At 39.1% G+C, this 26,187-nt stretch overlaps 1 protein-coding gene across 1 annotated transcript in view; it reads right to left on the bottom strand.

The window, feature by feature from the left end:
* Positions 1 to 26,187, bottom strand: part of GGTA1 (glycoprotein alpha-galactosyltransferase 1 (inactive)) — a 72,228-nt gene that overhangs the window by 41,097 nt on the left and 4,944 nt on the right. The window contains exons 2-4 of the mRNA XM_044664259.1: positions 9,895 to 9,983; positions 9,337 to 9,372; positions 907 to 978 (exon numbers count right to left, since the gene is read on the bottom strand). Coding sequence (XP_044520194.1) covers positions 907 to 978; positions 9,337 to 9,372; positions 9,895 to 9,983 — 197 coding nt within the window. The remainder of the gene's footprint in view (positions 1 to 906; positions 979 to 9,336; positions 9,373 to 9,894; positions 9,984 to 26,187) is intronic.

Raw genomic sequence — 26,187 nt, 5'->3', positions numbered from 1 at the left:
AAAGACTTGTTACATGGATGTGAAGAAAATCAAGATTGCGTAGCCATTCTGGACCTGACCTCCATTCTGGAGACTTACCTCTGAGTAAAAGGTTTGGAATAACCTAGGGCTTCCCTCCATCCCTTCTTTCCTTCCTCTCTTCCTCTGACCAAAAATTTTCATTGATTTCCTCACTCCAGGTAAGGTACCTCCCTATGACAAGGCAAATGAGCAACTCTGGGCCACCAAGAATGTAAAGTGCTTCACCAGTCACCCAACCAGAGGCGATCACTAGAAACAAGGTGCTTCTGAATTTAAAGGTCACATTATTGGGCCTCTTTATTTCAGAGCACCCTTTAAATGAGAAAATTAATATGGCTAAATTGTTTATTAACCGATGCTGTCTTCTTCTCCCACAGAGCACTCCAGGAGTTTTCTGAACTGCAAAGTCCTAGGCAAGACTAAATTCGCAGAATCAGAGTTGGAAATGGATTAGACTTCCATTCAGTGCAGGAATCTCCTACAGAACATCCTTGACAAAGAGCCACCTATCTTCTCCCTGAGCATGTCCACTCCCTTCAGAGTCAGCTCATTAGATTTTTGGCAGGCTCTGAGTGGTAGCCAAGTTCCTCTTTTGACTGGGAGGAAATCTGTTTCCTTGATTCTTCTACCCACCGGAGTGAGTTGAAGTAGCAGTGCTGGTTGTTCTTACAAGAGACTGCTGATACACATTCTGAAATAGAAGTGGACTCATGAAAGCTGAAGTGGCATAATTTCCTGTCAAGACAGGCTTCCTCATCATATCTTGACAGGCAGAGAGAAGAGGACTGCTCAAAAAGTCAAGAGACGGCCATTTAAGGGTATGGGTTCTGAGAGTCATAATAAGCTCCTGGAACAAAATGGCTCACCTATCTCAGATGTCCTCACCTATTGTTAAACCAGTTGGACAGCCACCAACTCTTCTGACCATAAGCATTGCTATTCATTTTCCCTCTGGATCTGTAGGAAGAGAAGAGATTATTAACTCATAAAGTCACTCAATATCAACAAGCATTAACTAAGTATCTATTATGAGACAGGAGAGGTTCTGAGTTCAAATCTGGCCTCAGACATTTCCTAGCTGTGTGACCCTGGACAAGTCACTTAACCCTCATTGCCTAGCCCTTATCACTCTTCTGCCTTGGAACCAATACACAATAGTGATTCTAAGAGGGAAGGTAAGGGTTTAATAAAAAAGTCTCTCTTATGGACCAAGGGACAATACTAGGTACTAGGGTCACAAAGACTAAAAACCATCTTTGCTCGCAAGGAGCTCTCTTTCTACTGGGGGAAAATCTGCAGATTACAGAGAAGTAAATAAACAAATGGCAAACAAAGTAGATCAGGAGGAGGGAAAGGACTAACAAATTAGTGTAGAGAAAGGCCTCATGGGAAGGGAAGCAATGCTGACCACAGGAGAGTTTTCATCAATGGAAAACCAAAATCTAGCTAGGGCAGGAATTCTTCAAATAAGTTCAAGTCACTAAGGGGCAGTTAAGTAACCGAGAAAGAACTCTGGATTCGAATTCTGGCTCTGTTCCTTACTAGCTGTGTGACCTGAGGCAATTCCCTTCATCTTTTGGGGCCTCAGTTTTCTCATCTGTAAGATGAGGAAGTAAGCCCTGAAAGGATTTCTATTTTCCTTACCAGCTGTAAATCTCATGATCATCGGATGAGAAGGTTCAGATTTTTACCCAATTAAGCAAAATGGTATCAGTTTGAGGAAGTTATTTTATTTTTTAAACCCTTACCTTCTGTCTTAGTACAAATTCTAAGACAGAAAGATGACAAGGACTAGGCCACTGAAGTTGAGTGACCTGCCCAGGGTGACACAGCTAAGAAGTGTCTGAGACCAGATTTGAACCTAGGACCTCCTGACTCCAAGCTTGGCACTCTTATCCACTGTGCTACTAAGTTGCCCCAAAAGTTAGATTTTAAATAAAACCCTTTAGATTTAGATTAAAGCAAGCAGCTTTATCTATCCTGACTTGGCATTAATTAGCTGGGTTACTATGAATAAATCTCAACTTTTCTAAGCTTAAAATTTCCTCATGAGTAAAATGGGAATAGTAATACTTAAAGAATACCTTCTTCAGAATTCTTATATGTATCAAGTGAGATGGACCACCTCAAGCATTAAATTCAATATTAGTTATTTTTAGTCCAACCCCTCTAGCTAAAGAGAAGGAAATGGAGGCCCATGGAGGTAAAACGATTGCCCAAAGGTTTAATTTCAGTCTCAGAGAACAGATGATGAAACACATTTCCACCCTCTTGGTAAAGGCAGAGTATCGAAGGTGCAGAATATCCCATATATTGTCAGATGAAGTAAGGCCAATCGCTTGGCTTTGCTTAACTCTTCTAATGTGTAACAAGGAGAGTTCCATGGTGGGGATGTTATCAGGAAATAACTGAAGTATAAAAAACAAGACTTCAGTGAAAGAAACTCAAAAGTACAGATCAAAAGGGAATAACTTGCCAAGGTCACAACTGCTATAATTTGGACCCGGATCCTCTTTTCCCTCAATGCCAACAAGGAAACCAAAACTGAACTTGGTGAAATTAATGGGTAAAAAAAAAAAAAAAAAAAGGTTCCTTAATGCTAATTAGTTATGGTGGGTCTGCCTCTGTTTACTCTGTTTAGTGTACAATCCTGTTTGGTTTACATACCAAGAGGATGAGGTCCTCCATGAAGTAAAGGGGTAGGAGTGGAGACAGAACATGGTTTGCAAATCAGTTGGCTAAATAAGGAAGTGGGGTAACTGGCTGGCCTCTCAGAATTCCCAGCTACCAAGAGGAAACCACGCTGACAACCTTACGGCACATAGCTATTCCTGAGCTAGAGGCTGGGCCCTTTTAGAGGGTAGATGCAAGGGAAGGTGACTTTTTAAGCTCTACTCCAAAATGAAAGATGGCGGCATCGTGTGGGACCTATCCCTCCAACACCACTTACACTGGGTATGGGCGACTTTGAAAGATACCAGCTTTGCTCCAAAAGACAGGAAACCTGGGTTTTTTTGGCCTGGTTCTGCCAGAATCATGTTCTTAAGGTCTTAGGCCAAATCCTAAGAGCAAAGAATCAAGCCTGATCTTTGTTTCAATTTCATTATCCATAAAACAGAAATAAATGTTTGTTTGCGTTACCTCCTTCACAGAGACTTTATTATACTGAAAAATAATAATCATGACGAGAGCCCTTTTTAAAATATTCTTTCCAGGTTAACAAAGTATTTTCCTTTCAGAATACATTTGCCGGGGGTAGAGAATGTGAGTATTCTCGTGCACATCTTGATGGTACGCTGACTACTAAAGAAGCAAGTAGTGAATAGAACACTTGGTCTGGAGTCAGGAGGACCCAAGTTAAAATCTTTCCTCAGATCTTTCCTAGTTGTGTGACCCTGGAGAAATCATTTAACCCTGTTTGCCTCAGTTTCCTCATTTGTAAAATAAGCTGGAAAAGGAAATGGCAAACTCTTCCAGTATCCTTGCCAAGAAAACTCTAAATGTATCACAAAAAATCAGAGATGACCAAAATTAAACCACCACCACCACCAAAAGGGGGTTCACTCTGCTGGAATCCAAGACCTCCCAGCCTTGGAGAAGCTCTTTACCTATATGCCCAATAAGAATCAGTGGCAGGAACCTTTCTTCTTGCACCGAGTGTAGAGCAGGAAAGCAAAAGGTTGTGTCCACTGTCAGATATAGCCTCACTGTCTTAGTTTTGCTTAACTATTTTCCTTAGTTATAAGCAAAGTGTCATGATAGTGGTGGAGGTGATTATAGCCAGAAATGACTGTGATGTAAAAGCATTATAAAATTCTTTTTTTAAAGATTGGCATTTCCTCTCTAAAAATAAGGAAAAAACAATAGCCACAATTCAATAACAATGACATTTTATTTTACTCTTCCTATACTCCAGGCGTGGATAACACATGTTTAGTGGGGGAAAGGGAGACTAAAGGCTTCCAGGGTTTCTGTTTTAGATGGGCTCAGGATTTTAGAGCTAAAAGTGGTCCTTAGAGACCAGCTAATTCCAGTCTCTCTTTTTACAGGTGAAGAAACTGAGGCTCAGAGCAGGGGAAGGAACTTTTTCCAAGGCCACAGAGGTCATAAGTAAGATAGCCAAGATCAACCCAGGTTTCCTCTGCTGGCAAAGCTAAAAACACCTTCTGCTACACAATGATTGATGCTTCTATTTACATCCAAACTTCTCTTTCCCTGCCCCTTTTCCTATTCTACATTGTTGTAAGCTGCTTTGGACAATGCCCCTTCTCCTAGGAGAAAGAGAATAATGATTATCAGGACTGTACACTCTAAATTTTTTTGATCTCTCATCAGTAAAAAATACATTTTGAACACAACCCCTCAATAAAAATGCATTTCTACACAAATTATGTACATGCACTACTGTGCTAGCATTGTATCACAAATATATACCAAAGTATATATTTTTTTTAAATGAGATAAAGTTGTCATAAATAATATTTTAAATGCTATTTTATTTACTCATGGCAAGGAAACCATTTGTTCTACCTGGTTAAAAAGATTTTTGGTAAAAGCAATTTGATTAAACATGTTTCATTGTTTTTAAAAAATCCTCTTACTTCCATCTTAGAATCAATTCTAATTATTGGTTCCAAGGAAGGGCAGTAAGGGCTAGACAATTGGGGTTAAATGACTTGCCTGGGGTCACATAACTAAGAAGTATCTGAGGCCATATTTGAACCCAGAACCTCCCTTCTCTAAGGTCAATCCTCAAGCTACTTAGCTTCTCCATTTAATTATTTTTTAAAATCTTGATTTAATACTTTTTTGATACAGCAATATAACCTGATATGCTGACAGTGAATGAATAAGTGTTCTACATCACAATCCCTCCAAATTATAGAATCCTCATTGTTCATTCAAGATACCACAAACGACATGTGATCCAAAGTGAGTGGATTGTGGTATTAAAAAGGAAATCTGCATTTTTAAACTTTTACATTTTTTACTAGCTTATGGAACTTATTTTTCCCAAGTAAATATAGGCACCTTGAAACCTTGCTCTTAAACACAATTGTGTTAATAACGGGGCCCAAGTATTACCTGGTCTTTCTAATGGCCAAGGCAGTGCCACAAAATGTGTGGCAACCTTTCATTTGTTGAAGGAAGTCTGATTATTTGAATTGTAAGTCAAAACGATTAGAATAAACTTCTTTAATTTATCATGTTAACTTTGTCTGAAATAGAGAGATCAGCATGCTGCAGGGAATGTGCTGGAACACTAATTTGGGTGTGCCTGTGACATTTATAAATAGCTCTTCCTCAAGTATTGCCATATTCTGTGTCTTCCCCTTAAACCCACTCAGAAACAGCAAGGCAACCTCAATTCTTCAGGCCCTTGTTTTTCCTTTGGGAAATCATGCTGTCCTGCCAAGCTCCAAGCTTTCCCTCGAACATACTTTGAATATACTTGGTGATTATCCAGATTCCAAGCCTGTTTCTTCAGTCACAGAGAGATCTTTTTTTTTTTTTCTTCAGAATATTTTCTCCTTCAGCTACACCTTCTGTGTTTCTTGGATTTGGGGTCCTGAGATGTCTGAGCTTTTAGAGAGATGTTTATCTTCCTCTTTTATAGCAGTATCTAAATTTAGTCACAGAGCTAATTCTTCATCCAAATGGTCCACAGCTGGCTGCCATGGGGGAGCAATTTTCTGACAAGCCTCTTGAAGAACATGGCCTGAGTCCATCATTTCATCTGGGCACTGGATGAGTTAGAGAATCAGAACTCACACTGGACACTGGCTGCCAAGGATCAACTAATCTGCATACCCAATTTCTTTTCCCTTACATTTTCTTTGGTTTCATCTACAAGGGCTTGATGGGTGGCTGTGTAGCCTGGAGTAACAGAGCCAGCATGATAAAGGCTGCTGTTGCAAGGTTTGGGCCAGGGGCTCACAGTCCCATAGAAGGGAGAGATCTGTTTAGGAGCCGAAGCATCATTTGCCCACAATTTTGTCCTCGGCATAATGAAACTTTATGAAGCAGAGCTAAGTAGGACACTGATATATCCCTTTCTCTATTGTTTTCCATCTTTATTTTCTGCTTCTTTCTCATCTTTTTTTTTAACCCTTACCTTTCACCTTAGAATCAATACTACGTATTGGTTCTAAGGCAGAAAAGTGGTAAGGGCTGAGCAATGGGGGTTAAGTGATTCTGAGACCACATTTGAATCCAGGACCTCCAATTCCATGTGAACTGGAATAACCTCCAGGAATTGATGCAGAGTGAAAGGAGCAGAACCAGGAGAATATTGTACACAGAGACTGATACACTGTGGTACAATCAAATGTAATGGACTTCTCTACTAGCAGCAATGCAATGATCTAGAGCAAGGCTGAGGGATTTATGAGAAAGAAAACTAGCCACATTCAGAGGAAGAATTGTGGGAGGAGAAACACAGAAGAAAAACAATTGCTTGAACACATGGGCTGATGGGGATATTAATGGGGATGTAACTTGAGTCCAACTATCAATAATATGGAATTAGGTTTTAATCAATGATGCATGTAAAACCCAGTGGACTTGTGTGTCAGCTAAGGGGGGGGGTGGTTAGGAGGAATTGGGGGAGGCAGAAAGAACATGAAAACATTAGGGGAAAATATTCAAAATAAAAATTTTAAAAAGAAAGAAATGAACCCAGGACCTCCTGCCTTCAGTCTTGGTTCTCTAACCACTGAGCTACCTGGCTGCCTCTGTTTCCTAATATGTTCACAGCAATCCCAATTAGAGACAATTTCATTGTTTTCATAGGTTTCTGAATCATTCGACAGCCAGCTTCTACCTATATGCTGGGTTTGGCACCCAGTCATTTCTGCTTCCCTGCTAACCCTAAGAGCACTATGAGTTCTGTTAACTCTGTAACTCTGGGGCTGCCCCAGCATCGGTGACTGCAGCTCCTGCCTTCACCTCTCATACAAGACTCTTTCTGTGAGCTGCTACTGCCACTGCCACTGGGGAAGCCTTAGATTCTAAGGCTTAGAAGATGAGGAAGGGGAAAAAAGTGATCAGCAACCTGATCCCTTGCTGCCACCAAAACCCTGTTAGAGCAGCGCTGGCCAGAAGCCAGCCATAATGGGAGCAGGAAGGTCTTTGCTTTATTCTTGCATCCTCACACAAGGTATGTGCACTTACTAAGGTGTGTGCAAACCCTCCGATGACCACTGACATAGAGTGAATAATGAACATCCAAAATTCCAAAGAAAGAGCTACCAATTCACATTTATCCTTACTTCTGACTGGTGCATCAGAAGGTAGCTGAGATCTGCCTACCATGGTTAGTCTGTTTTAGACTTTTAGCCACAAGACATCGAAGATCAGGTTATACCTGGATAGAACTGACTTCCTAGGAGAATTTATCTATACAGCTTCAATTCTAGGAGCCAGTCAAAGATTGAGATCTTAGGGTGGTGAGGGAGAAGTCTTGAGTAGGTCTACCAGTGGTTTGTAAACTATCAAAAAACTATAGTTAGATCAACTGAGGATGAGATTTTGTCTCTAGGTTTCTAGAAATCGCAGATTTGACAGTGAACCCAAGAACCAGCACAGATGATATTTGTTGTTGTAGTCGAGTCATTTTCAGTCATGTCTGACTCTTTATGACTCCATTTGAGGTTTTCTTGGCAAAGACACGAGTGGTTTGCCATTTCCTTCTTCAGCTCATTTTACAGATGAGGAAAGTGAAGCAAACAGCATTAAGTGATTTGCTCAGGGTCATACAGGTACTAAGTGTCCGATGGTTACCAGATTATAAATTTTCTAAGGAGAAGAACTATGTCTTAATTTTTCTTGTCTCTCTCCTCAGATCTAGATCCAAATTAATATAGTGCTACCTGGAATTTCTGAATAAATAGATGCTTATTATAAGAAAAAATTCAGGAGTTATTTCCATAATGATGGTGAAGAATTAGTTTATATAGAGAGAGTATTTCATACTTTATTTCTTTTTTTAAACCTTTATCTTCTGTCTTAGAATGTGTTGGCTCCAAAGCAGAAGAATGGTAAGGGATAGGCAATGGGGGTTAAGTGACTTGCCCAGGGTCACACTGCTAGGTATTTTACACTTTAATAAGTTCTCTCCTCAACTCAAGAGAGGCAAGTACTTGAAATGTTTTAAAACTTATTTTACAGGAAATTGAAGATCAGAAGGTTAACATAACCATTTAAGAAAGGTCACCCTCTAGAAGGCTTCCGTATCAAAGGCAAGTGTTCTGATTCCACGTCAGGATGAACTTTTTCCTGAGCGTCCCGCTGGACTTGTCAAGACTGGGCAATAGGAGTGGGAAATAAAGAATGACAAGATGGTAACAGTGGACAAAAACACATCACTTCAGTGATAACTGGAAAGTTGACATGTATTAGAGAATGAGAAATAATGGCAAACATTTAACTCTTTTTAAGGAGCTTGTATAGGTTACTGCATTTGGGTCTCACAACCATTCTGAAGTTATTATTGTCCCTGTTTTGCAGATGAGGAAACTGAAGCTAAAAAGGTTAAATAATTTGTCTAAGGTCACAAGGTAAGGATCTAAAAATGGGATTTGAACCTAGGCCTTCCTGACTCTAAGTCCAGTGTTTCATCCATTACGCCATATTGCTTCTTTAAGAAATGCAAGCTGTCCTCATTAGTGCTGAGGAGAAAAGGTTGTTGAGAAAGAAAACAAGGAAAAGGTAACAGGCCTAGGAAATATCATACAGTTTTTATGAGGCAGAAGCAGAAAGATATACCTTCCTGTCCTTTCCTTTCAGAGATAATATTCCTGTTGCAATCACCATGTATGGATGAATGACAGGTCTGGAGAGTAATTAAGCTGTGGGCCTTTCATAGTAGATACTAAGCCATCCTTCTAGAGGTTCACTGCTCTCTGAATCCCTGCCATTCCCCTTGTCACTCCCAGGACATCCTAGTTCCTAATAAGGCCACCTCACCATCTACCTGGCAAGGTTACAAACCCAGATGCTCTCTAGCTGTCACTACTCACAGTAACTCTCTGCAGTGAACCACAGGCTCATGTGGCAAATCATTCATTTTAAAGTTGGAAAAATTAAAACCCAAAGAGTTTAATTAGTTTGCTCTGTATAACCAAGAGAATAAGGAGCAGAGGCACAATTCTATAATGTTGTTTTTCTATCTCCCTATCTAGTGCTCTTCCCACTAAACCATAGGTTGCTTTTGTTTTTCTCCCTCTCTCCTATTTACCCAACTTGGAGTCATCATCATTGATCCTCCCACCAAAGGAGATCCACACAGGATACTTGTCAAATAAAGGCACTTACTGGTAAGGGTATAGACACAAAAAAGTTCCTTCTGTGCTGTAAACAAACAGAAGACAACAAATTAATCTTGGAAGACATTCCTGTAATGATTACAATTAAAGCCCTGGTCTGGATTGGCTGAATGCTATTACTTAACTGTTCCCCAAAGATCCCACCATCCTAAGGAGACATGTGTCCCATATTCTCTCTCTCCAATTGTATCCAAATGGCTTTTGTTCAAACCAGCCTCTAATTGATGTATGCGATTGCTGTCATTTTACAAATGACAGAAGGGACGCTCAGAGAGAGAAACCGATCTGCCCAAGGTCGCCATGCTAGAAAGTGCCACAATCAGAACCTGAGCACATTTTTTAACACCAAATTTGTGTTTCTGCCACAATGCCATACTGCCTGAAACAGAGCTTGATCCAAGTGCTCAGACAAAGGTGGGGCTAGGCAAGGGGAGAAATAGAATTTCTTATTGGTCACAAGAGGCAGCCAATTCTCATTTTTGTTTTCAGCAGAGAAACCAGAGCAGGGCAAGAGCAACAGTTGCATCTACTGATGATTCAGCGTTACCTGTTATTATATCCCCAGAGCACCACCAGCGCAGTTAATAAAATCAGCAGAAATAGAATGATTTTTCCTTTGGAGATCATTATTCTCTCCTGGGAGGGAAGGAAAAAAGAAGAAGAAATTACAGATCATTCAGTGGCCCAGACGAAAACCCGGTATGTCTTTCTCTCTGCACAAATAAAGCATTAATGCATTAACCTACACTTCAAAGGTTGCCTACTATTTCAGAGTCAAAAGTGCACACTAGGGGAAAAAAAGCAGAGGTTGTGCTTTCTTTGTATCCCATAAGTGTCTGGCATATAGCCTTTCTGATAGTGGACACTGACTAAAGATTTGTTGAGTTAAATCTAGGAAGCTAGGTAGTACAGTGAATAGAAAGCTCTGGACCTGGAAGTCAGGAAAACCCGAGTTCAAATCCAGTCTGCTGTGTTGACTCTGGGCAAATCCTTTAATCTCTGCCTGCCTCAGTTTCTATCTCTAAAATGGGAATGATGATAGCACCTACCTCCCAAGGTTGCTCTAAGAATAAAATGAGGTAGTATTTGTAAAGTGTTTTGCAAAATGTAAAACACTAGCTACTATTATTTGAGTTATTATAATATTATGAGATCTATGTCTTCCTGCTTATTGCCCATATGTTGTACATATGAGCAGAGGTACCTGAGGTCATATAGGCTGAATTGCTGGTTCTGTTCCTGCTAATTACTGACCTTCTCTACCATGTTCTTTATTCTGTATAATACCTGCTATCTTTTATGGTACATGTATCTAGTGGGGAAGATATCCTGGGGCAATTTTCTCCCTTCCTCTCCCTTTTCCATTTGAAACAATCCTGATCCTGTGAATAAGACTTTAAGTAAATATTTTACATACCCTTATGCATTTCATTTTATCACTGATTATGAGTCTATCATCCCTATATTTTAAGTAACTGCTTCTGGATCCAAATCTCTCCAAAGGAGAAATCATACCTTGGTAGAAGAAATAAAGAGTCCATGATAGAGGGGCAGCTGGGTAGCTCAGTGGATTGAGAGCCAGGCCTAGAGACTGGAGGTCCTAGGTTCAAATCCGACCTCAGACACTTCCCAGCTGTGTGACCCTGGGCAAGTCACTTGACCCCCCCATTGCCCACCCTTACCACTCTTCCACCAAGGAGCCAATACATAGAAGTTAAGGGTTAAAAATTAAAAAATTAAATTAAAAAAATAAAAGAGTCCACGATAGAGACAGCATTTGAGCTGTGTCTTGAATTACATAATTTTAAAATTAGAAGGTACTTTGAAACTTAACTAGATTTAAAGCCTGGAAGCATCACAGATATCACCTAATCCATCTGAGATTAAATGATTTGCCCAAGGTCACACAGGTAGAAACTGAAGGGCTAGGATTTAAACCAAGTTTTCACAATTCTAGATTCTCTGGTTTTTGTTTTTGTTTTTTTTTCCTATTACATTGTACACTGTCTGAGTACAGGGAAAAAGGAATATATGTTTTTTAAAAATCATAAAAAGTTTTCAATCAGTCCCTCTGAACAGGAAATGATGGCACAGAAATAAGGAAGCAAGAGGTGAGGCTGGTTTGGAGGATGAGTCTGACTAGGAGATGACTATGAGACATCTAAATGGTAAATCTTGGGAGTAAGAGGTGCTAGACATATACATCGGCATAAGTACAAGTGTGTCAGGAGCTCCAGTTTATATACTGGAAGATTCAATTCATTTATTAAGCTCTTATAATTTTACTTTTGTTCTTCAGCCATTTTTTTCAGCTGTGTCCAATTCCTTTGTGACCCCATTTGGGGTTTTCTTGGCAAAGATACTGGAATGATTTGCCATTTTCTTCTCTGGCTCATTTTACAAATGAAGAAAATGAGGCATACAGAGGAAAGTGACTTGCTCCGGGTCAGACAGCTACTACATGTCTGAGGTCAGATTTGAACTTAGGAAGATGAGCTTTCCTGACTTCAGGCCCAGTGCTCTAACTATTGCACTACCTGGCTGCCCATAATTTTACTATGTGAATATAATATTTAGTGTTAACATTAACCACAGATTGTATATCATAAAATCTTAAAGAGTTGGAAAGGATTTTAGAGACTGTTTAGATGGCTGCAACATCTGGGCCAACTTCTCAGTACTTAACATATGGTGAAAATGAGGCCAAAGACATGAGACTAAGCCCTGGAGGAAACAGAATTACAAGAAGGAAAATGGAATGTGGACTTCTTTTCAAGGGCGGCTCTGCCAAGCGTGGTGGCCCATGTCAGTAATTCTTGCAGTCCTTGTTTCTGGGGGAAGCTCAGATTGGTGGATTGCTTGAGTTCAGGAGTTCTGAGCTGCAGTAGGACTAAAGCACTCAGTCCTGCACAAATATGGTGGGCTCTGAGTGTGAAGGGCTACCAGATAACTTAAAGAGTAAGTAGGGTGATGTGATAATTAAATTAAGTCTACACAAAGGTGAGAGCACTTTCCAATTCTGGGAGGACCTAACCCACGTGTGCTAGAGTGAGTAACCAATCAGAATTGAGGCACCACCCCCTACGCTTATAGAAATAGAAAGCTTCTATTGTAATTGGACATGCAGGCTAAGGGAAGGCACTGGAAGTGACATATATGTGGCCCCTTCCAAAAAGGGGATGAGTGAGGCTGTGGCTGGTTTGGTGAAGGGGACCTGAGGGAGCTTTGCTGGTTCGTGACCTAGACTGTTCCACGTGGGTAAGTTAGACTGACTCTCCTTTTCTTCCCTTGGCATTTCTGGAGCCTCTACCCTCAGGGAGGCCCCTCTTGCCTCTCTAATTGTAAAGGCCTTGTGGCTAGAAGCCTTGTTTAATTAACCTCTGTGCTCCTTTGCTGGGGCCTCTAAATTCTTATCTACTCTGGGCCTCTGGTCCAGGCCAGAGTTTCTCTCTCAATTTCCCTACCTTCAACCTTCCTAATTGTAAATAAATCAACATAAAAGTCAATTTTGACTTGAGATTATTCCTTAATTGGGGAAATTTCCCCTGGCGACCACCTTTTAATATATTGAACCCATAAAATCCTTTTTTCACCCCTTACAGTGAACCAACCCAAGTCAGAAAAATGGAACAAGTAAACTTCTGCGCCAATCAGTATTGAAATTGGTGTATTAGTGGGGGCCATTGTATTTCTAGCCTAAGTGAGATAGGGTGACTTAGTCTCCACTTCCCCACCACCCACTGTCCCACAAAATAAAAAGATAGCTCTGTCCCCCACAAGACTGAAGGGGATAAAGGAATGCATGGCTTAAGTGTAATTTATCACTTCTACTAAAAAGAAAATTAAAGCACTAAGTTCTCCTGATAACGCATCAACATTATGGGAATACTGGCAGGATAAAATGATGCAAAAAGAATATTCCTACATTTTTCATTCTTAAGTGCTTTTTGGACTGATGATACACTGAAATGTTTATTGTAATATTCTGTGTTGTGTACAACTGATATTAGTGGAATATACAAACAAGAGCATGTATGTCAAAAGGAACAAGTAAGTTATAGTTTTTATACAATATTGTAGAGCCATGCCTACCCTTATTGGGGAACTGGAAGTGTGAGAAGAGGAGTTGTTCTCTCACCAGATCCAAAGTGTCAAGGGAGTGATTAGTGGCCCTTTTGTAGTTAAAAGAATTTTGTCTGTACTTTGGAAGTTCTAGGTTCAAATCCCAACTTAGTCGCCTCTTAGCTATAGAATTTTAGGCAAGATCTTTTGCTTCTCCCTCTGTAAAATGGGGATGACAATATTGCTGCTACCCGCCTCAAGTGGCCATAGTAGGGAATAAATGAGACAATGACTACAGACCACTGGAAAGCATTATGCCACCTAAAGGTGATATAATGACATTTGCACTTTATAAATCTTATCTTTCAAAAAACCTCAGTGGCTTCTTATTTCCAAATTGAATAGAAAACTTTCTGTTTGATATTCAAAGCCTTTTATAACTTGGTCCCTTCCTAACCTTCCAGTCTTTATATCTTACTCACCACCCTGTACTCTGCCATCCAGTGACACTGGCCTCCTTGATATTGCTCAAAAGACACTCCATCTGGGCATTTTCACTTTCTGGCTCCCATGCCTAGAAGGCTCTCCCTCCTTGCTACTTTGAGTTCCAGCTAAAATTCAACTTTCTACAAGAAGCCTTTCCTAATCCATTAAATGTTTATTTGTTGCCTAGTCCCCCTCATATTAGAATGCGAGCTTCATGGGGAAGAAAATGGCTTTTGTCTCTTTTTTTCTCTAATGCTTAGCACAGTTCCTGGCACAATTGTCTCAAAAAAAATCTTGTTATGGAACAGGTAGATGGCTTAGTGGATGGAGAACCAAGCCTGGAGCTCCTGGTTTCAAATCTGGTCTCAGAACAGTTACTAGCTGTGTGACCCTGGGCAAGTCACTTAACCTCCATTGCTTAGCCTTTACTCTTCTTCTGCCTTGGAACCAACATATACTATTTATTCTAAGACAGAAGGTAAGGTTTTGTTTTGTTTTTTTAATGCTTGAACATGGAAGATAAGGTGCTATATTTAAAAGTCAGGAAGATCTGAATTCAAACCCCACTTTGTACACTTCCTGGCTGTGTAACCCTGGGTAAATCTCTTAACCCTTCTCAGGTTCAACTTCCTAATCTATAAAAATGGAGTTGATCTCTACAGCCCTAACAATGCCTTTTACCTCTAAAAATATGATCCTATAATCTAGTACTGCTAAGATCTGAAAAATATGGCATTTACAATGAAACAATAAAAATTCATAATCATTTATTAAGCTCTTATAATGTGCCAGGCATTGCACCAATCTCTTGGTAATTATACAGTCTTCTGTTGAGAATCTGGTTTTCTTTCAGCTTTCTCCTGTTTCTCGGTCTTTGCTCACACCATTCCCCTTACCCAGAATGGACTTTTATCCTAACTCCATCTACTGGAGATCTTCTCTTCCATCAAGATCCAACCCTTATGCCACTTCCATGAAGTCAATAATCTCTAGTGAAGTAACCTCTTCTCCCTCCACTTTCTTAAAGAACTTTACCTCCATCTCTCCTTTTCCTTTAACTTTATTTAAAAAAAAAATCAGTACTGTGACTGGGAAGAAAGTTGCCTGGAGCAGAGTATGAACAGAGGTCTTCCTGCCAGCCCTCTATTAATGATACCAAGATGTCTTTCTCCTCCCTTTATCACAGTTATTGCCATTTTGCCATTGGACTGGCACAGAATTTTATACATAGTAGTGAGTTATAAGTGGTTGAACTAAAATTGTGTCTCTTTCCAGCTGCATGAAAACATTTATTCTTAGAAATGAGCAAGAGGAAAAAGAAAAGTGAGCCAGGGCCCCACACATTGGAGACCCTTGAAATTTTCATCAAAGGAAGACAGAATCGGATAGACTTCTCAGCCAAACTGAACATTTGTTCAAAAGTCGTTTTGAAAAGCTGATGTTTGAAAGGCAACACTTAAAACAAACTTCTTTCTATCATGACAAAATGCTTGCCTGTACCAGTTTCTGCTGCTCCTAAAAGTTGTTTTTGTTTGAGGCTTAGAACTGAGAATATTTCCTCAACGATTTAATCTTGTTTCCCATAGTAAAGCATTTCAGAATGGTGTTGGTTGAATTTGCAAGTTATCCATCTCTGTACTCCAAGCCTCGGAGACAACACATATCACTGGCTCTTCAGAGAGCTCTTGGCAGAGAATGTGTCTTGAGAAACACATTCCCATTTTTTCCTGGAAGACAATTAGGTATTTGGCAGTCGACTGGAAGTAGAGACCTTCCACAATTTTCAAGACTGCTTCAATTTTAACGGTTGATGGTTTGCTGATCATCTTATCTAGTTGGAAGAGAAACCATATGGAATGTGTAATTCTGCTCAAGTCAGAGGGTCCTAAGATTTAGAAAACATCTAGTCTGGGTCAGTTAAGTGGCTCAGTAGATCAAAAACCAGGCCTAGAGATGGGAGATCCTGGGTTCAAATCTGGCTCCAGACACTTTCTAGCTGTTTGACCCTGGGCAAATCCCTTAATCCCACTGTCTAGCCCTTAATGCTCTTGTTTCTTGGAATCATTATACAGTACTAATTCTAAGATGGAAGGTAAGGGTTTAAAAAAAAGTAAAAGGAGGTATCTAGTCTGATTTTACATGTAATAAACCCATAGAGGGCAAGAGAATTGACTAATATCACCAAGGTGGTAAGCAACAGAGCTGAGGTTCCTCTGGCTCTGCATTCAATATTCTTTCAACTAAACCATGCTGTTTCATAGCTCCCCAAAGGATCCCTCTCTCCTTTTTCTTTTCCTGACACATATTTTTCACTGATACTGTTGCAATATGACTTATCCTTCAAGACTCTGAGCTACCTCCTCCGTGAAACTTTTACCAATTCTCCAAAGGTAGTGCTTGTCTCTCTGAAAACCTCTCATAGTATTTCATGTGCACCTTTTATGTTCTTTTAATTATTGTTGTTGTAATTACTGAAGGAATGTTTATATAGCACTTTAAGCTTTGCAAATAATTTACAAATATCATTTAATTTTATCCTCAACACAGCCCTAAGAAGTAGTTGATATTAGTTCCATTTTACAGATGAGGCAAGTGAGACAGAGGTTAAATGACTTGCCCAGGATCACACAGCTAGTATCTGAGGTTACATTTGGACTCAAGTCTTCCTGACTCCCAAGTCTAGCTCTTGAGTAATTGTGCCACCTACCTGCATCTATTTTACATTATAAGTTGTGTATATATATTTCATTCCACTATAAACCACAAGGTTAATAACAATTAGGGGCATTTTTATAGCATTTAAAAGTGTACAAATTATTTCGCATACAATATCTCATGTGGGCCTCACAACTGCCTTGTAAAATGTTATCTTCATTTTGCTGATGAGGCTCAGAGAGATTACGTGGCCAGTCCATAGTCATTCACTAAATGTCAAAGTAAGACTTTGAACCAAGTCTTGCTGACTCCCAGCCCAACACTCTATCTACCATTGCACTCACCTTTCTACTTATGACTCTCCTAGGACCTAACAGGATCTTCTATATGTAATAAATGCTTCATAAATACCTGTTGTGTTGAAAATAGTATTTTATTGCTAAAGTTTATAGTTAAGTCAAATAGAGAAAAAGCTAAAATACTCATCTAAGCTATAGTTCATTCACACAGTGACTCTCTCTCTATATATACATATATATATATATATACACATATATACACATGCACACACACATATATAAAAAACTGTAAGACTATAAAAAATACAACAGAAGCAAAAACAATTCCACCAACTCCATTCGTTTCCCTGGGTGAATGGCTAAGTGCTCCAACAAAGGATTAGAGCAACTACAGCAAAGATTTCAAAATTTGGTTTCAATCTTTTCAGCCTGTTCCCTATACAAAGCAACTAACTGGTGATTCTTTGAATTGGAGACCTTCTCGGGGTGACTGCATCTTGGTGACTGAGAGCTCCTGACCAGGAGGCAGGAGACCTGGGTTATAGTCTCAGTTCTCCCACTTACAAGCCTTGATTGACATAGGATAAGTACACAGCCTGACTTCCCTAGGCCAAAGAGGAATAAGCACAAGTAGTTTCCTTGATGGCCCCCCAAAAAAGCAATAAAAACATCTCATGGCACTCTTTGTCATCTTGTCTTACAGTGCTCATGAGCACAGGCTAAAGAACCACTATGAATGAATGGATGGTTGAATGAAAAGACATTTAGTAAGCACTAGTCTAAACTCTAGGCTTACAGTTAAAAGAGAAAAACAGTTCCTGCCCCAAAGGAGCTTAGGGTCTAACAGTTTATATACCAACAACAGTTCAAAGATAAAAATGGCAGAGAAATTCTATTAAAAAGTTGATAAGATTTTCCAAGTCAAGTCAACATATACTGTGATACTTAAACACTGATGCTCAGGCCCAGAGAATGCATAGAAAGTTGGAAAATATGGCTCAATTTTGAGAAATAAAAGCCCCAAACCTTTAGATTACTCAGAAGGCTCACATCTATTTGTCAAAAAGAACTAGATATGTCATCAAATTAGAAAAAGATAAAGATATATCATCACCATCTTCAACCCAATATAGTCAAATGAGCTGTCAAGGCACCAAAAAAGGAAAGTGGAAAAAAAAGGCAAATACTGAGTTTGATTGTCACTTTTTTTCTTTTTGCCTAACCATTATAAAGTGATCAACACAACAAGAAGGCCTAAATAAATCAGAAATTGGCTTAGCAATCAACATCTAATCTTCTGGCCAATCAGAGATATGCATCAGACAAGGGCAACACTAGTTATACAGGATCATTTGTTAACACAGCACAGATGAGGATAGCAGAGAATTATGAGTAAGCAGTATTGCCTCAGAAAATAGCTTAAAACAGTAGAAACAAAAACAAGTCTGCAAAAAAGCTTGGTGTGGGACTCAACTGAGCCACGTCATTCCAGAAGCATTCACAGAGGAAACTAGGAGGTCAAATGAACAGAAAATGAAATAAAAGTGTCAGTGTTTCTATAACCATTTATTCTCATCATCAGCAACAGAAGAATTGCCACCCTTGGACCCTAACACCTCATTCCCTGATCATCTGTACTGTAGAAGGAAATCATGAGCACTTAAGGTGACCAAGGTGAGAAGAGCAGCTGGACTAAAAACCTCAATACACTCTAAAAGAATCCATCCTGGAGGTGGCAGAATCTTAAAAACTTGAAGGAATCATTTTAAAAATATGTTTCATGAAGAAAAGGAGACCAAAAAAGGCTGAGGGAGTAGGGGAATCAAAAATACAACATATGCACAAAAGTAATCACAAGAGAACATCAATAACTATTGATCAATATATAAACTAACTTTCTCCTTTTTATAAAATCTTTGAGAGAATAATCTAAACACTCACTGAAGATTTTCTTTAACAAAAAATTTATGTGATAATGACAGTTATAATGCTTCATATTTGCAAAGCACTTTGAACACATTATCTCCTTTGATCCTCAAAACAACCCATTTGCAGTAGGCTCTATTTAGAACATCATTTTTTGGATGAGGAAATTGAGGCTAGAAGTTAAAGGACTTCTCCAGTGACATAGCTAGTTAATGACAAAGGGGAAGATTTGAACTTGACTCTTTCTGACTTCAAATCCCTCACCTGATCCTTTATAACCTGTAGGTTTTCAGAAAGAAGTTTTTCAATTGCAAATATTTTATATCCACAAATCTGACTGAAAGATGAAGAGAATATAAGACCGACCCCACTGCCATTTATTGTGAGTAGATTATAAAAATAAACTTGAACTTGTATAGTAAAAACATCACCTTAAAGTTTCTCCTGACAAAGAGCTTCTCATGCATAAATTAACATTTTACAATATTGCTTGATAAATGCAGCCCCAGAAATCAAATTCCATTCCATGATGTTCTGATTACTGTCAAGCAAAGCATAAATCACAAAGATGCAATGCTTACTATAAATGGCCTCACCATAAAGGATGGCTTGCCCAAAATCTAAGTGGAAAGGGGATTCTCTACAGATCAAAGGTTCTTAGCCTAAGGTCCATGAATCTAAAAGGAGTCTTTGGAAATATTTCACAGTGTCCATCAACTTGAATAGGGGGCAGGGGGGTGGGGATCACATCTTCATTTTCAATAAACTGATTTTCTTTGAACAAATCCTAAGTATTTTATTTTTTGCTTTTAAAATTATTCTGAAAAGAGGGGTCCATGTCACCCAAAAAACTTCTGCTATAGATGATAAAGTCCCATAGAGGTTCAGGTTGATCACTATCTCAAGCCACAGAACATTACAGAGACTACTTGCCTGGTAAGATACCTAATTACTCAAAAAAGAGAGGTCTAACAATAGGAAGAACTAAATGGGTTGAAAAGTACTTCTTGTCCAGACCTTAACATGCCATTTGGATGACAAGTAGACTTAGTTTCTGCATCAGTACATGTATCTGGAATAGACTCTGCAGATGGACAATGAGTTGGGCTCAAAACTGAATTAGAAGAAAAGAGAAAAGTGTTTGCATGGGGGCTGATAAATAGTGCTTTTAATTATTTCAAGCTATTTACAAATGCAAAAGTTCACATTTTTACTGCATATTCCTTCTTCAATGCTGTATGACTGAAAATCTTGGAACATCACAGTCTTCAAAGAATCAAAGTAGCAAGAAGCAAAATGGGCAGTAAAAATACATATGGTAAGCAACACATTTGACACCATGACCTATGATGTACAAGTGGTATGAGAGAAATCATTGGGGAAATAAATGATCTGAAAAGCAGTTGGGCTGATCAATATAACAATGGATGGACAACAGTGATACCCCATAAATGGGGGGGGGGGGGGAGAAGGAGAGAAGAGAGAGAGATGGGAGGAGAGGGAGGGACAGAGAAGAAAGAGGGAGATAGACAGGAGAGAGAGAGAGAGAGAGACAAAGACAGGGAGAGAGACAGAGAGATAGAGAGACAAATTCAGGGAGAGAGACAGAGAGAGAGATAGAGAGACAAAGACAGGGAGAGAGATATTGAGTAGAATAAAAATAAACAAAATAAGCAAAGGGAAAGGGGGTAAAAGGAAGATTTCCAAAACACTGTCCCAGTATGGAAGATGTCAAAGAATATGAACAAGAATCATGCAGGATAAAAATGCACAGATGGGTTAGAAGCTATGCCAATAGAATAAATATTGTCATCAATGAAATCATGGATCCATTGAAGTATGATTCAAAATGCTTAAAAGAAATTTCCTGTACTGTGCAGCCTTCATTAGGAAGACTCTCTCCTAACCACATGTTGTTCATGTTTAAGTAACTGGCAAGACAAATTACCTTTATCTTGATATTTACTTTTCAGAAACAGAAAAATATTAAGAGTCAAACTATAAAAATGATCTACCATTTATCAAGTAAATCACAGATTTTTAAAAACTAACATATTCTTCTTGGGAGCACTAATAATAATAAAGTATGCATTATATGACATACAGACATACATATTATATAGTGCTTTGAAGTTCATGAAGCACTTTACAAATATCATCATTACAACCCAGGAAGGTAGGTATACAGATGAAGAATCAGGCAGCAAAGCTTAAGTGTCTTGCCTCAGGTTATAAGGTTACACGGTTATTGTCTGAGGCCAAATTTGAACTCAGGTCTTGCTGTTTGCAGACTCAGCATTCTGTCCATAATACCTTTATCATTACAGTGGCTCCATCTACAGTGGTTCAGGGTTATTCAAATAATGCATAAGATAGGTTTCATAATATATAGAAAATACAAAAAATAAGTAGAAATGTTCCCAGTGATCCCAACCACATTCTACCTGGTTAGGCATTTCAAGGTTGAGTTTATCCTGCCTTCCCGCCTACTGATTCTACCCCCTATACCGCCTCCTCCCACTCCCCTGAAAAAAAACAACAAACCAAGATGACTTAATGGCCAAGCTTCCAGAGATACATACTTCGCTGGTTCCTGGACACTAGATAGTATTTTAAGTCTTACCAAGTTGGTAGGACCTGCCAAACAGTTTATACTCTGCTCGTACAACCCTTCCCCACCCAGCATCCCTTTTATGACATGAGTCCATTTTGTTATAGATATTTTTGAACCAGGTGGCTTCTAGGGTCCTTTCCAACTCTCAAATTCAGTGATTCTGAGGCATCAATGGAGAACTTTAACAGATCAATTATTTTTTTAAACCCTTACCTTCCATCTTAGAATTAATACTATGAATTGGTTCCCAGCCAAAAGAGCGGTAAGAGGTAAGCACTGGGGGTTAAGTGACTTTCCCAGGATCACACAGATAAGAAGTGTCTAAGGCCATATTTGAACTTTGGACCCCTCCATCGCCAGCCTGGATCCCTATCCACTGAGCCACTTAGCTACACCACTGGCAGATAAATTATTAAGGACATGAAGGCCTCGAAAAGGATCACAGGATCATGGCTTTAGAGCTGGAAGTGACCTCAGAAGCTATCTGGTCCAACCTCTTCATTTTACAGGTGGGGAAATTGAGGTCAAAGAGATGATGTGCCTTGTCCAAGATGACTTGAGTAGAAAATGTTAGAAAAAGGACCCAGCTTCCTAATTTGTCAAATGGCAAGACTACCCTGGCCCCACTCACTTTACAGAGATGCTCTAAGGAAAGGACAGTCTGTTTTCATCATGGAGAATTATAGTACCTTGTTTTATTTACTTATTTTTTTCAACCCTTACCTTCCATCTTAGAATCAATACTATGTATTGGTTCCAAAGCAGAAGAGCGGTAAGGGCTAGGTAATGAGGGTTAAGTGACTTGACATGACTAGAAAATATATGAGGTCAGATTTGAACCTAGGACCTCCCATCTTTGGGCCTAGTTCTCAATCCTCTGAGCCACTTAGCTGTCCTCTACAATACTTTAAGGTATAATTTTTAAGGCATAAGACCTAAATAGTAGCTTAATTTATTATAATATTTAATCATATTCAGTAGCATATTTAGCAACCTGAGTGTTATCATATATTTTATATTCTCATTTATTTTGTAACATAACTTCTTAGCAGTGATATTTTTTAAAACTTTTCCCTCAGATTAGTGATGCACAAGTATGCACATACACGCACATATATGTGCACACGTCAAACACACACATCTGTCCTTATTTCATGGACTGTGGGGATCACTTATAATTTCTGGCATACATTCTCCAATTGATAAATGGGCAAGGGACATGAATAGGACATTTTCAGATAAAGAAATCAAAACTATCAACAAACACATGAAAAAGTGTTCTAAATCTCTTATAATTAGAGAAACACAAATCAAAACAACTCTGAGGTATCATCTCACACCTAGCAGATTGTCTAAAATGACATCAGGGAAGAGTAATGAATGTTGGACGGGATGTGGCAAAATTGGGACAATAATGCATTGCTGGTGGAGTCGTGAACTGATCCAACCATTCTGGATGGCAATTTGGAACTATACCCAAAGGCTTTAAGACTGCCTGTCCTTCGAACCAGCCATAGCACTGCTGGGTTTGTACCCCAAAGAGATCATAGGGAAAAAGACTTGTACAAAACTATTTACCCATGCTTTATGTGGTGGCAAAAAACTGGAAAATGAGGGGATGCCCTTTAATTGGGGAATGACTGAACAAATCATGGGGATGGAATACTATTGTGCTCAAAGGAATAATGAACTGGAGGAATTCCATGTGAACTGGAAAGATCTCCAGGAATTGATGCAGAGTGAAAGGAGCAGAGCCAGAAGAACATTGTACACAGAGACTGATACACTGTGGTAAAATCGAATGTAAAGGACTTCTGTACTAGCAGCAATGCAACGACCCAGGACAATTCTGAGGGACTATCCACATCCAGAGAAAGAACTATGGGAGTAGAAACACGGAAGAAAAACAACTGCTTGATCACATGAATTGAGAGGACTATGATTGGGGATGTAGACTCTAAACAATCACCCTAGTGCAAATATCAATAATATGGAAATAGGTCTTGATCAATGATACACGTAAAACCCAGTGGAATTGCTCATTGGCTGTGGAAAGGGGGAAGAAGGAGGGGAGGGAAAGAACATGAATCATGTAACCATGGAAAAATATTCTAAATCAATTAATTAAATAAAAATTTTCAAAGTACAAATAATAATAATAATAATAATCATTTCTGGCATACAATGCAAGTATGATTCCTGAAGCAATGGTAACTGCTTCAGTGATCTGCACTGGGATACTGGAGAGAGGGGAGACCCTGGTGTTCTTGGGTGGGTAAGAAGCATTGCCAGCTCTCTCTTTTTCCAGTAAATCATAGATTTTTCAAGCTAACATGGGCTTTACAGAGATCCTCTAGTCCAGCGGTCTAAGTTTACAGAAGAAACTGAGGTTCAACAGTGAGACAGCTTGCCTACAGTAAGTAGCAGAGTTAAGATGGAGCACCATAAAACAATCAGTTCTAGAGATGGAAAGAATATTTAAGAGCATGTGAGTCAACACCTTTCACTTTAGAAAAGAGAAAATGGAGACTCAAAGAGTCTTGTCTAGGGTCACAAAAGTAGAAAGCAATAGAACTGAACTTTGAACCTGGGTCTCTGGGCTCCTAAAATCCACCTCTTTCCACTCTACAACCCTGCCTTTCCTAGGTGTGTCTGCTGAAGCCTAACTCTCAATACCACTGAACCCTACTCCAAAGAAGGGAAGAAAGAACAAGACATTGTGCAAGACATTGCTGGAGTGTGAAGAACTAGGGCAGGAGGGGCCCTTGGGGCAGGGATGGAGGGTGTAGGTGGGGAGATAAGGAATGGTAAGGAGTAGAACAATCAAAACCAAAATCTAAGTTACACTTTTGGTTCAAAATGAAAAGCAAGAGAACTTTGTCTCTTCTCAGGATGAAGAGGATTGGGGATAGGAAGGAACAAAGCTTGGTTGTTCTGATTTGGGTTTTTTTGTCCCCCAGGTAGGTTTACTTAGGAAATAATTCTTTTAATTAAAAAAAAAAAAGGCACAGGAATGTCACTAACTAAGGCAGAAGTAAATCATATCATCAGTTCATTAGGTCAGAGATTTAGAGTTGGAAGGGAACTGAAAAGCCATTTAGTCCTACCAGCTTATTTTATAGAGGAGGAGACTGAAACCCCATAGAGGTTCACACACTTAATTTCTAGCCTTGTGACCTGGGGAAGTCACTTAACCTCCCTCAATTTCAGTTTCTTCATCTATAAAATGGGGATCCTAATTCATATGAGTTATTGTGAGGATCAAATGGCAGAAGGTAGGCATAGTGCAAACCTTAATGGAGGATAGAAGTAATAGCTATTATTGTAGAAGTACACGTAAGTAATATATTGATATTAATAAATAATTAATTTTTTTCTCTCTCTTTTTTAAACCCTTACCTTCCATCTTAGAATCAATACTGTGTATTGGTTCCAAGACAGAGGAGTGGTAATGGCTGGGCAATGAGGGTTAAGTGATGTGCCCAAGGTCACCCAGCTAGGAAGTGTCTGAGATCACATTTGAACCCAGGACCTCCCATCTCTAGACCTGGCTCTCAATCCACTGAGCTACCCAGCTGCCCCAATAATTAATTTTTAATTTTATTTAATGAATAATTTAAAAATAAATAATATTGATGAAATAAGTAATATAATCCATATTTGTGCATAATTATATTATTATATATTTGTATGACACATGAGTGACAATAATATAATGATATATTATTGTTCTATACTATATAATATTATATTATATAGTATATAAATTGTTATAATGTATTATATTATGCATAATTATGATATATTTCATATAATACAATGCATCATATATTAATATAATCAATACATCATATATTCTGTTTCAATATAATATAGTATGCATAACTCTGTATGATACATTATAATATAATATGCATTATATTATAATATAGAAATAATAAAATAATAATATAAAATAATATATTATCTGATACATTATAATATAATACATAGTATATTGTAGTAATATACAATATGCAATAATATACAATGCATTATAATATAAAATTATATAATATAATTATAATTCTATATAATTATTCAGTGACTTGCCTAGAGCCACAAAGCTAGTTCCCTATCAGTATTTCACTCCTTTACTATGTACTTCTTCCCTTCCCCACACATAGAAGAGGAGAAACTAAAGTTCTACTGAGCTCAGCTCTGCTGAATCAGGCCTAACAGGAATTCAAGGAAGCTGCCAGGCTTCAGGCTGCCTGTGGAAGACTAAACAGGGCTTGGAGAGAAGGCAGACCTCTAGGCTGCAGAGAATATTTTTCCCTAAAACATCAGGAAACAGGGCTGTTTACTGGGATCACTGACTCACGGCCAAACGCAAAAGCTCCGGCTATGCCACTCTTGGCCCATGACCACCCTGGCTCCTGCGACCAAACCCCACCCCGGCCCCATGGGCTGCGCCTGTGGCAGTGCCCTGTGCTGGGGACATGAGCCTCCCACGCACCAGTCACCACAAAACAAGGCTGCCTGACCCATCCCACACCCTCACACACAGAGCTCTGCAAACTTGAAAACAGCTAGTGGCCTCCTAGCTGAAGCGTACAAACACTGTCCTGCTAGCTGCCGCCTAACGGAAAATTGGGGGGGAAAAATAAAGGAAGAAAAAAGCCTGGGGAAGCAACTGAGGGAGAACCCCAGGGACTTTCTCCTGGGTCAGTCTACTGCAGTATTTGTTTATTTAAGTGGTTCTCTCTAAAACCCTCAGACACAAAGGGCTGTGTTTTGTTTTGTTTTGTTTTTTTAA

Source organism: Gracilinanus agilis, chromosome 2 (genome assembly GCF_016433145.1).
Source record: "Gracilinanus agilis isolate LMUSP501 chromosome 2, AgileGrace, whole genome shotgun sequence".
NCBI classification, from domain to species: Eukaryota; Metazoa; Chordata; class Mammalia; order Didelphimorphia; family Didelphidae; genus Gracilinanus; species Gracilinanus agilis.
Note: the sequence above shows the minus strand (reverse complement) of the source record. Positions and strands in the feature narration are given on the sequence as shown.